At 49.4% G+C, this 11,991-nt stretch overlaps 1 protein-coding gene across 1 annotated transcript; it reads left to right on the top strand.

The window, feature by feature from the left end:
* Window positions 1-1,212: 1,212 nt before the first annotated feature.
* Window positions 1,213-10,994, top strand: ARRDC5 (arrestin domain containing 5). The gene is made up of 3 exons (XM_019550537.1): window positions 1,213-1,891; window positions 7,491-7,699; window positions 9,587-10,994. Exons 1-3 carry the CDS (start codon window positions 1,639-1,641, stop codon window positions 10,094-10,096), a joined length of 972 nt encoding a protein of 323 aa, XP_019406082.1. The 5' UTR covers window positions 1,213-1,638; the 3' UTR covers window positions 10,097-10,994.
* Window positions 10,995-11,991: the final 997 nt, after the last annotated feature.

Raw genomic sequence — 11,991 nt, 5'->3', positions numbered from 1 at the left:
TGCGTGTTGCGATGGCCAGCGCTGATCCCGTAGCCAATGCTGCAGGACTCTGGGGGGTGTTGGCTACCGCCCAGATGTGCGGTGGGCGCAGGGGTAGGTGGCTCAGGTACCGCGACGGTAAATGGCAGCTGTTATGTGCTCATGCTGTGCCAGGCCACGTGCCCGTTGCGCCCAGTCTCCTGTGTCGCACAGTGACAGAAGGCGGATGCTGCAAGCGAGAGTGACCAGGGTTTTTCCCTCTGTTCCTCTCCCGCTTGCAGCCTCCGGCGGCATTTAACGTTTAGGAGGTTCTGAGTCAGAGGCTCCCGTGCTCCATAACTACGGACGCCCCTTTCCTCCAAGAACGTGTCCTCTCCCTTTGTGGATCTGGCTACACCGTCGGGGTCCAAATGAGCGCCACGCTTTAATTACACACTGTAAAAAAGAAGCTCCAGAAAGCCGCCGTAGCACTTGTTTGCGAGAAGACAGTACATGCCCGCTTAGGTGGCTGCCCCATGCCACCCTGTCTTGGCTGCTACAGATCCCCACGCTAAATAAATGAAAGTTAGCATGGGCAAAACTGTACATGCCGGAGCTGTCTGGTGGCCATGTAAACACCCCCTGGGAAATCCTCCTTGGTCCCCCCACCCCTGCCTCGGTGAGGGCAGTCAACCAGTACTGCAGCCTTTGGCACAGAGGCACGCGCTCTGCGACCCCCCAGGAGATTTCAGGACGAGCTTTTGGGATCACAGTGCCACATAATAAAGGGAGGAGTAAAGGCCCATCTCCCTCCCCTCTCTTGCCCTACATGCTTTTGATGCCACCCTCCTCCCCATCTAACTCCTCTCCCAGAATCTGTTCCAAAAGAAATGCGGGACTTAAAGACTGCCTTAGAGCAGATGCTATGTGCTTCCCTGTTTTAGGACCAGTAAGAAACATTTGCCATCGCGGTTCTGTGGTTGCTGATAAATGTGTCATTGCTTTCCACATAGCTAAAGAAAAAAAAAAAAAACCCTGAGAAATATGGGTCCCAGAGCACTGCCCAGTCTGAATCTAACTACTCCAGACCCTTGCAGACAGGCTCCTTGGGATGCAGGCTGGATGAGGCACTGGCCGAGAGCGAAGAACATGACTTCTAAAGTTGAAGGTCCTCAGTAGTCAACCTGAAGAAAACTCTTGCTGTCCCCGTTCTCTACTGGGGGGAATCAGCTGATTTCTGAGTTTTTCCCTCCTTCTTACCTGCATGTGACCTCTTAGCTGAGGGGCAGCGCAGTCTAAGTGGACAAGACACTGGGCTGGTAGTCAGGAGACCCGCACGCTCTTCTGCGTTGTCCCCTCTCGCTCTTTGTCGACTCAATTTAGGGGGCAGAGATTGTCACTTCGCAGCTATATGCTACTATATAGCACTATATAGCCACTGTATAGTGTATGCTATATGCAGAACGGACCCTCCGGGGATTAGAGTAGAAGGAGAAAAAGAATTCAAAACATTACTCCTGGGGCCAAGCCCGACAGCACCCGCCTGCACCTGGAGAAGGCAACGAGCGCTGCAGGCACCCAGCGCCCGTCTCAGGGCAGCGATGTCACAAACCTTTGACATCACAAGCACAACTCCGCCCTGGGGGAGCCCAGACTACTCCGAACCTCTGTTCTTCCCCGATGTCGGTGGTGAAATCAATTGAAATCGTGGTGCCCGAGGATAAGGTCTATTTGGCAGGCTCCAGCATAGATGGCCGAGTGGTTCTGAGTCTTAACAACACTTTGATCAACCCTATGGTGAAGGTAGAGCTGATAGGAAGAGGTTATTTGCAGTGGAACGAAGACGTCGGCGCGGACAAGGATTACAGCAGGGACGTTGTCTGCAATAACAAGGCTGACTACATCAATAAGACCAAGACGTTCAAGATAGAGGGTAGGTCACTGGGACCCCAGACTGCAGGCAGTATGTGAGAGTAGAGCCCGTTCACTAGCGAACATAGGAATATAGGGGATCAGACCAGTGGTCAGTCCAGCCCAGTAAACGTGTCTCAGTCCAGACTGCTTGCTAGAAAGATATAACAAAGCCTGCAGTAAACAAATGTGGGATAAGCTGGCCAGAGGCAGAGTTTCTTCCTGACCCATGTTACTTAGGGGTCCTCAAAAACCCTAAAGTCATTTTTTTAACATTTACAGTTATAGCTCTAGATGAACTTATCTGTATAAATATCTATAAATATCCAATATTTGTGCCTCCTCTACCATGATAAATACTTGGCCTCAGTGAGCTACTTTTTAAAAAAGTTTCAGTACAAGTGATAGCAATGACTTTCACAGGCCAATTCTGCATTGTGCAAAAAGGAGGTTTCTTTGAATCAGTTCCAGCTTTGCACCCTTTCTTTCCAGTCTGCGGACTCACCGTGTGTACCTGTACTCAGGAAAAGGGACGCCAGTGAACGGTGTGCAACAGCAATTTTGTAAATCAGGGCTGGTGGGTGACAATCCATGCGTGTGTGGATTAGTACTTCACACCATGCATAATCCACTGAAATGCCTGGGTTTGGGTACGGAAGGCCGTGTTAGTTGTACGGATAGAGCAAGTGGCCCACAGCGAGTTAACAGATGAGCCAACAAAAAGCCGGCAACGAGGATCCATCATCAAAAGGCATTTTGTTTATGGATTTTGCCAACGGAGGCTTTAATTTATTTCTGTAGTGGGAAATGTCCCAAAGTACATTTTGTAACTACAACAAAGTCTCAGTAATATGAGACTTCACGATAGCCGTGCTATCAAGTCTTTGCTGAGAGGCAGGGAATTGTAAGTAAACAGTGGGAGCAAATGCAGATTAGTGTGCGCCATGCTGTGTTTTTATATATAATTCACTAACCACAAATATTTACAGGGATATAAAAACAGTGGGGCATGAGCTTTCTCCTGGATAACTGAGATTTGAAGGGTAGGCTTTTGTCGGTGCATTAAAGCCTTGGATTTGACCTCTGACCTCTTATGTTCAGGCTCCAGCTCCTCCAAGAGTATTAGTATTCGAAGGCTGTGCCCTCCCAGGAAGGTCATGTGCAATAAAGTTGCTTTAGACTTGACCTGTTACCACTCACTGTGGCATGCAAATTCCTTCTCCAGCAGTTGAGAGTTGCACCAGATCTTATTGTAAATCCAGGAGGAAAATCTCTTTCCAATACTTAGCATTACAATCACAAGCAGCGCTTTTCAGATCTGAAAAGCCAAGGGGTCTTCAGTCTTGCGAGACAGGCCCCTAAATCCATATGTAGTTGTCTAAATAAATGGACAGCTTCTCAGCAGGGCTAAGCACCCACAACTCTCAGAGGTTTGTCATGGGAGAAAATTTGCTGAGCTACAGCAACAGAGCCTCCTCTCTGTGTGCTGGCTTTCAGACTTGATGTTGTTTCCCCCCATCCTCTTCGGAATAAATGTCTCATCAGAAGTGGTTTAAGCTAAACTGGAGAAAGGGACTCTAATCCTGAAACAGAGTATGTTTGGGGAATTAATTATGCCTAGTACAGCATCAATGATCAAACCTCAGTAAGTATGACATGGAAATCTTCAGAGATCTTTGCATCGGGCCCCTACCTAAGGGCCCAGATTCAAGTGCCAAGTTTTGACATTTTGACCAAACTGCTTTGCAATGACAGATGAGGTATCTTCTTCGGCATCTTACGGATGGGTAAACTGAGGCACATATCAAGTCTCAGTTATGGTGCATGTCCTCCATTGTCTTGATCCATTTAGCCGTTTTCAGCACTACCTGTCTCTGCATAAAGGGCTGCATTAAGGCTCATGCTGAACTTCACCATGTTACAGTCCACAGATCCAAATACCATGATACATTAACTCCATAAAAAGACCCGGAGAGAAACAGTTCTCGACCTCATCCTGCACTCCCACAATGCTCAGAGCCCACTGCTGAGGTCAGAAAGTGCACAGGATGTGTTCAGCTGGACAACTTTATCATCCTTCCCTTGTTCCTTGTCTTATAAAACATAGGTCTGGGACTGCCCATGCTGATCTGTAGATATTTGCTCTTTCAAGAAAAAATTGGCCGCATTTTTAATTTTTAACCCTGGCAACCCTCAGCCTTCATCTTCCATCACCTCGCTGTGAGAGAAGGAAACGGGCTGACTAGCAGCAAAACAACACATTTTTCTTTCCATTGGGGGTAATTGTTCACGGCCAAGCGTAACTCACAGTCGGGGGGGATACGAGCCAGAAACCCACGCAGCTCACACAACCAGCTTCAGACTCTTCAAGTCACCGGGCAGGCTTCAGGGAAGTATCTCGTGCTCCTGTAGAAATCCTTTTTTCAGGGTTATACTCCAATCCCTCCACGTATACACACTGACACACTCTGCCACCCTATCACAATTGCCAAGGAAATGCAATGGGGACACCTCCCCAAGTCCCTCAGTGTCTTAGGTCACCTGGAAAGGTGACTTGGTAACCCCAGACAGTCTCTCCCCTCGGGCTGCAGGGCTCCCAGGCTTGGCTTTGCCAACCCCGGCTTGTTCTCGGCGTTTATGACGTCACTACAACCTCTCAGTGGAATTTGCTCTTTGGGGCAATTCGTGGTCCCTTTCCCCAGCTGCTCCTTGCAGTCTGTCCCGCTGGTGGAGCCAAGTACTTTGCAATCCTGTAGAAAGACCGCCCCTTGCATGCTGTGGAGAAAAGCAAACTGCCCCTTCCCTCATCCACCAGATGATCGTAGGCTGGAAAACAAGGACCAGACTCATGACTCATGAAACCAACAGCAGCAAGATCATAAATTTTATAGGTTTTTAGGGTCAGAAGGGTCCTCAGTAGATCATCGAGTCCAACCCCCTGCCCTGGGCAGGAAAAAGCACTGGGGTCAGATGATCCCAGCCAGGTGTTTCTCCAGTCTCCTATTAAAGACCCCCAAGGTAGGGGAAGGCACCACCTCCCTTGGAAGCCCACTCCAGACTTTGGTAACCCTTTCTGTAAACTTTGCTTATCAGATACCAGCTCACAAAGGGCAACGACTTATCTCCTTGCATATTCTCAATGCGATCCCTCCCATTAGGCACATTACCAACATAGGGCAGTATAAAACCTGTTCCCGATCCTGGAGCTGCCAGGGTGACCAAAGATATCTAGGGCTGGGTAGAGGTTTGTAGGTAGAAGGTAGTTTGGGGAGAGAGGTAGTATACAGAGTGAGTCAAGGACACGCTGGAAAACAAGTGGGTGAGATGAGAGGGAGGACTGCAGGATGCCTGGTGGGGAAGAGGTGGGGGGTTGCAGCAAGATGAAAGAGGATACAATGCTGAAAGTGGGAGAAGGCTTCAAAGGGCAACGCAAGGAGGGAGGAGTGAGCAAGCTGTCAGGGGAGTTATTCTCTTTAATTCTTTTCTGAATGAAAGAAGTCAGCGTGGCAGATACTGGCATGATCCAGCCTGACTGCCACAATCTTCAGAGAGAGACGCAATTAGGAATTAGCATCCAGGCCTCTTCGGGAGCAGAAATTCATAGTGTCAGAGCTGTACAACCAGGTTTTGTCTACACCTTTGATTTTCGCCAGTTCAATTAACTTGGTTTACTTACACCAATGCAAAGCCCTGCATGGACTTGCATTTCAGCGCAAGAGCCTCTTATTTTGGCTGAAATTAAAGGTGTTATCTTTGCAGAGCCACTCAGGAAAATTAGTCTGAATTCACTTTAAAGGATATTAGTTAAACTATATTAAGCCCCGACTTGGATACTCCCATCTACAATTAGAGTGGCCTTCATTCAATTTACTTTAATTCACTTTGAAAGTGAAATTAAACTAGATTGAATTATGGCGACTTAAAATGAATAAGAGCTTTTCTACCCTGGGATGCTCAGGAAAATGGAGCTGAAATAACTAAAGGGGGACTTGAAAGTGGATTAGCTAAACTGCCGTACAGCCCTGTGTGGACGCTCATACGCAGAATGAAAACGGCCTGCATTTGATTCTGCTGGATTTATTCCTGGTGTGGCTCTGTGGTGACAGGTCCTGATTCATTCCAACAAAGCAGAAATGAGCCTAGTAGACGCTGACTTAAATAGCTGCACAATCCGTCGCGCCGGCGTGTTTGAAACCTCACCTTCAGGTTGAACCACGGCTGCTCTATATGAAGACAGCTTCTTAGAAATGTGGCTTACCCACACTAGGGTGTAGTAAGCTTGCCCAGGTGAAGTGCATCAACATGGCAGGATCAGAGAAAATCAGGGACATTGGGGTCATCTAGTCCAACCCCTCCTGGAGGCAGGATCATCCTTAGCCAAACCATCCCATACAAGTCCTTGTCCACACAATCAACCCTGTCCTACAACCAGATTGTTTCTGCATGGTGTCCCCTATAGTCTGGAGCTTTAATCTTTATAGTAAAGCTCCTTCATCTCATTCCAGCAGGGGAAGAGGGCTTTAAAAGGTCTTTGGAATGGAAAACACTCTTACTCCCTTTTTCCCCGTGTCCAGACTAGTGTCAAGCAGTCCCAAGGTACAAATAAAAATAAAGCCCTAAGCAGTTCAAACAGCTAAGCAGCAAGGAGATAACTGCATCATGCTGCCGTTGCCAAATAGGACCATGAGCAGTGGCTTCCCTTTTTTTTGCATGTTCTTGGAGTGTAATTTTTATCTGCATTTATAATCCTGACTGAAGCCACGGTTCTGCCATCTGGTGAATCTCTCGTGCTGCGAGGAAGCTATTACGGAGATATGCTGTCAGTGGGGAAACCTGGGTTAAATGTGTTAAAACTTGAGGAATTACTGAGTTTGTCTACGAGGGTAATAGCAGCAAATAGTGGAACAAAATTCCAGCAACATGGTAACTCTGTGCAGAGCTGCTACCTTGTGCCTGAACTCGGGGCCCAGAGGAAGTAGGGTCTGCGTGACTATTGCAAATACACAGCAAATGTTCTCTGCGAGTGAAGCAAGAGGAAAAGGCTGGGTGGAGAGAGCTGGTTTTATCACCTCCAAGTGAGACAAGGCTGAAACCATGGAGAGCCACATTGGAGGAAAGAGGCCCCTGTGTATATGCATGCGTTTGGGTTGTACCTGCAAGGTCTGGCTGCCTTTAGTCCATAGCCACCACATGAATTGCTGGGGGCACTCAGGATTGGGTGAGCAATGCAAGCATCTTGCAAGGAGAAATGCAAACTGCCCCTTCCCTCGGCTCCCTGCAAGAGAGTGGGGGTGCTCAACCTGCAGCCCTGAGTGCCACAAGTGGCACAGGCAACCTCTGAGCGTGGGCCCCAGCAGATCTGGGGGAGAAGAGGCAGTGTAGTAGCAGACAGGGCAGGGAGCAGATCAGGCAGGCCGCACAGAGTAGGGAGCAGAAATCAGAGGAGGAAATTGGGCAGAGGAAGGGAATCACAGTGGCACCTGGGGAGGGTGCAGGGCTGATTCGTGGCACACCTGCCAAAAAGGTTGCCCTCCCCCCCGCACACTGCCATAGAGGAATGCAAAGCATCCTGTCCATAGGAGCTGAGCTTGAGAAGTAACAGCATGTTGTCTGGCTTTCAGGGAACTGGCTGGATTCAGGAACCCACACCTTTGACTTCCACTTCACCTTGCCTGCCAGACTCCCCTCCACGTTCACCAGCAGGATAGGCTATGTTTCCTACTTCCTCCTAGCCTCCTGCTCCAGTCGTGAGCTCATCTTAGCTAAGAAGAAGAAGTATTTACTAGTGCAGGGGACCTCTGGCATCCTTAAAGACAGACTACAGTCCAAGGTAAGGCTGAAGATTATTCCACCTAGAGACAGGAGCAGAGAAAGGGTAGAAAGGACCACCTTTGAGTTCACCCCCCCATCTGTGAGTCGACAAGCCTGTGCCACGGGACCCCAAAGGACACTAGAATTAGCAGGAGCATGGGAACTGGTCCAAACATGGCTTTATTGCCCAACCGCATTGCTCCACTGGCAGCCAGTGAAGGGATCAAAGCGCTGGAGTAATGTGATCTCATTAACCCAGGTTGGTCAGCAATGGTTGCCCTCTGCTCTAAGCACTGCCCATGGCTTCATTCTCCAGTGCACAGGCCTGACATGTCTAGGAAAGTCAGAAAATTAACAAGCTCGGAAAGGGTAAAAGATTCCAGACCTTTTCTTTCCATCATCAATCAGCAAAAAAAAAAAAGCAAAAAAAAAAGACTCTAGTTCCTTTTGAAGATGACATATAAATGCAATGTTTTAATCAATACATGTAACCACTCCAAGAGAGACTGGAATACCATTTTCTGCAGTTGCTTAGCTGTGCTGCTGTCAGAAGCTAATGGGCATCATCAGATGCATCTGGAATCGGTGCTGCACACAGAGTTAGCACAGGTCTTTTCTGAGCAGCCTTCGTTGCTGGAGCCAGCCAAGGCTGCAGAGCTCCCTGAGCCTAGCAGGGTAAAATAGCTTCTACCCAGGAATGCTGAATGGCTTCATGGAGAGGGAGGAAGGGGAGAAACTGGACTGAATACTAACAAGAAGGGTTTCATACCAGGGTTTGTTCCATTCTTCACGGTGCAGAGAACATGCATCCTCGTGGTGCAGGAAAAGAGTCACTGAACAATGCAACATCCTCGCCATCTTATGAGCCATTTTCCCTGAACAAAGCTACGCACCTTAGGTCTTTGAACGTATTTCAGGTCCTGGCCTGCAAACATTAAGGGCTTGTCTACATGACAGAACCTCTGCTGCTATAGCTTTGCCAGCACAGCTGTGTTGGCAGAGCCCTCTCATGGAGAGGCAGCGTATGCCAACAGAGCGGAGGTTTCTATCCCACCCTCCTCCCCAAAGGATCAAACCAAAATGCCCTCTTCTGTCAGCATAGCGGCCTCCACATTGAGACTTTTGTGGGCATAGCTCTGACCTTTTTACATCCTTAGCAGATGTAGTAGCTATGCCACCGAAGTTTTTAGCATAGATCAGACTTAACATGCTGGGGTAACTGGACTCCTGTGAATAGCTTGGCTGAATTTAATGGGCAAATCGTGCTGCTCTATAGATGCCTATATGGGATTAAGGCCTTTGTTTGTATCCTCTCCACGGGATGTGACCCTTATCTATTCCAGATTAAGAGTGGAGAAGTTACTCAGGGAAAAGCTTTCCATTCACAACCTACTTCAATCCAAATTAGCGTTGATGTGAAGAAAGCCCCTTCGTGTCATGAAAATCTGGCCCATGGAGCCCAGTTCTGCACTCTCCCTCTCTCTCGTTTGGAAATCAGGATGAACTCTTTTGAAATGGATGAACTCAGACTAACACACATGAGACCCAAGAATCTGGCCCAGGGGCTTTTATTATTAAACTTGTATTTCCTTCATACTCTTAAGGGTCTGTGTATATAATAACACGATGCTTTACTGTTACTCTCTTTAGGGTGTCTTTATTTTAAATGGCAGCTTCAACACGTTCTGCATTTCTCTTCTTCACCCTTGTCCTAGCCGCTACTTCTCTATCCCGCAGGGTGCATGGCAACATGAAGTCTTGGGGGGCTGCACCTTGTGTCCATGTTACGCGGCCTCGGTTGTGGTAGCCGTGATTTCTGCCTGCGTGTAAGGATGCTAAGTGATCCCGCTGCATCCTGTGAAAGGCACTCACCACACTTTGCCTTTCCCTCGCTCCTTCCATGTAGCACCCTTTTGTAGTGGAAGTCGACAAGGTCGTAGCTTATCACTGCTGCTTCCAACAAGGCCGCGTGGTCCTGAGGATTTCCCTGGTGAAAAACATATTCTGCCCCAGTGAGAACGTCACCTTCACCACCGAGATCGACAACCAGACGGGCAAGTCCATTAAAAGGGTGGTTTTCACCTTGTACTCCAATGTCCTCTACGTGGGCTTCACCACTAGGTCAGAGCCACGCACCCTGGAAGACCGAAACGTACTGTTAAGGCTAGAGCCCAGGCTGGAAGCTATGCCCTTTGAGGTCACCAGGATCACCAACATAATGTCCCTGCCCAGTCTGCTACCTGTCAGCTGCATGTCCTTGGCCAACGAGATCATGGAAATCCGCTACGAGCTAGTGGGAACCCTTTACCTTCCCTGGTCCATGTCCAGCATTGTGGCTAGAGTGCCCGTCCTCATAGGGACCATCCCCACGGCCGATATGGAGGAGTCAGGCAGTGGCGCTCATCCAAACCCATAGCAAGGAGACAACACGGGAGGAGCCGGGAGCAAGTGTGCTGGTGCAGACAATAAAGATTTGCTGCAAACATGCTCATGCCAACTGTCTACTTTCACAACAGGGCTTTGCACAGGAATGCTCCAGATTCAGCAGGGGTGCCAGGATCAGGCCAAAACTGAGTAGGAGCAGCTGGACCCTATGAGAAGGGCGATAACATAGAGACCTCATGCCCTGCCCAGCACAGAAAGGCAGGCAGTTCTACTTAGAGCAGAAAACCAGTCACTAGACCTGAGTTTTAAGGGCTGCTGACATTATGGCTTGGCTTGTCAGTGCCTCAGTTTCCCCAGAAACAATGCAAGAAGCAGGAGCACAGGTTGAGTCCACCCCCCTCCCCAATCTTAAATCATAGCCGGCTTGGGGAGAATCATAGAAAGTGAGGGTTGGGAGGGACCTCAGGAAGGAGGAAGGGACACCTGGAAACGAGTGTGACTTGCCCGATGTCACACAACAGACCTGGGAGCAGAACACAGGTGTCCTGTTTCCTATGCCATTGCTCTACCTATTTAGCACCACTGCCTCTCTTGGTATGGCTCCTTCCCCCTTTCTCGTTGGGCTCCCCACTGACACTTGTCATGGATCATGTTTGAACAGGCAGGGCTAGGGACCCCCCGTCTACAACCTGCTGTGGTCCTTGGGGTACCCTGTGTCTCGGTTGTGCCTGGGTTGTTCTGGGGAGGCCAGCAGTGAAGTCTGTTATCGAGGCTCCGCTCGCACACTGCTGCAGGCATCTGCTCAGTGCCCTGGTCTCAGCTGGGCTCTGTCTTCTGTGCCAGGCCCAGAACAGAGCCCAGCCATACCTTTCCCCAGAGGGCTCCCAGGCCATTGGTGTTAAAGAGGTCTTGGGGAGAAACAAAGCATTTCACACTCTCTGGCTCTGTCCCCACCCGTGTTTTGCAGCCCTGGCTCTACCACTGCTGCAGCTTCCCCGGTGCTTGCAACAGTGGGTGTTCTCTTGTAGCCTGGCCCCCGGCCTTCTCAATACTGCGTCTTGCAGATGCGCCTCGGGTTGTGCTCGGAGGACCACGCGGGCTAAGACAGCCGGTGGACAAGCTGTGCGAGCACCCTGTTGCTGGCTGCAGGGGAACAACATTGGAAGGAATTAACAAAACATGCTAACACAGATGAGTCTGGTTCAGGATCTTAATTAAGATGCAGGTTGTGCTGCAGTTAAGAATCTCGTTTGGGGTTTTATAGAAAATGAGGTTGGAAGGGACCCCAGGAGGCCATCTGGTCCAACCCCCTGCTCAAAGCAGGACCAGCCCCATCTAGATCATTTCAGCCAGGGCCTTGTTGAGTCGGGCCTTAAAAACCTCCAAGGGGAATCTCATTGGTCATGACCTGCCCACAATGAAGCCTTGTTGGCTGTCCTTTAGGATACTGCCTCCAGTTAGCCTATCAGTCATGGATACTTTGATAATGTTTTCCAGGATTTTTCCAGGGATTAAAGGCTGCTACCAAATCTCCCCTCAGTCTGCTGTTCTCCAAACTAAATCAGCCTAGTTCCCTCAGCCTCTCCTCATTAGTCCTGTGCCCCAGCCCCCAAACCATTTTCATTGCCCTCTGATGGACTCTCTCTCATTTGTCCACATCCTTTCTGTAGTGGGGGCCCCAAGACTGGACACAGGACTCCAGATGCAGAGCAGAATAATTGCTTTCCTCGATCGGCAGCAATGCTCCTACCAATGCAGCCCTGGATGCCGTTAGCCTTTTTGGCAATGAGGGCACTCTGCTGGCTCATGTCCATCTTATTGTCCACTGTCCCCCCCCAGGTCCTTTCCTGGAGAGCTGCTGCTTAGGAGAGGGGGCAGGAATCAGGGCAGACGCCTAAGGAAACTTTTCAGTCCCTGGCCCAAGGG

This window comes from Crocodylus porosus, unplaced genomic scaffold (assembly GCF_001723895.1).
Source record: "Crocodylus porosus isolate Cpor-Errol unplaced genomic scaffold, CroPor_comp1, whole genome shotgun sequence".
NCBI classification, from domain to species: Eukaryota; Metazoa; Chordata; order Crocodylia; family Crocodylidae; genus Crocodylus; species Crocodylus porosus.
The sequence above is the reverse complement of the archived record's forward strand: the minus strand, read 5'-3'. Positions and strand labels throughout refer to the sequence as shown.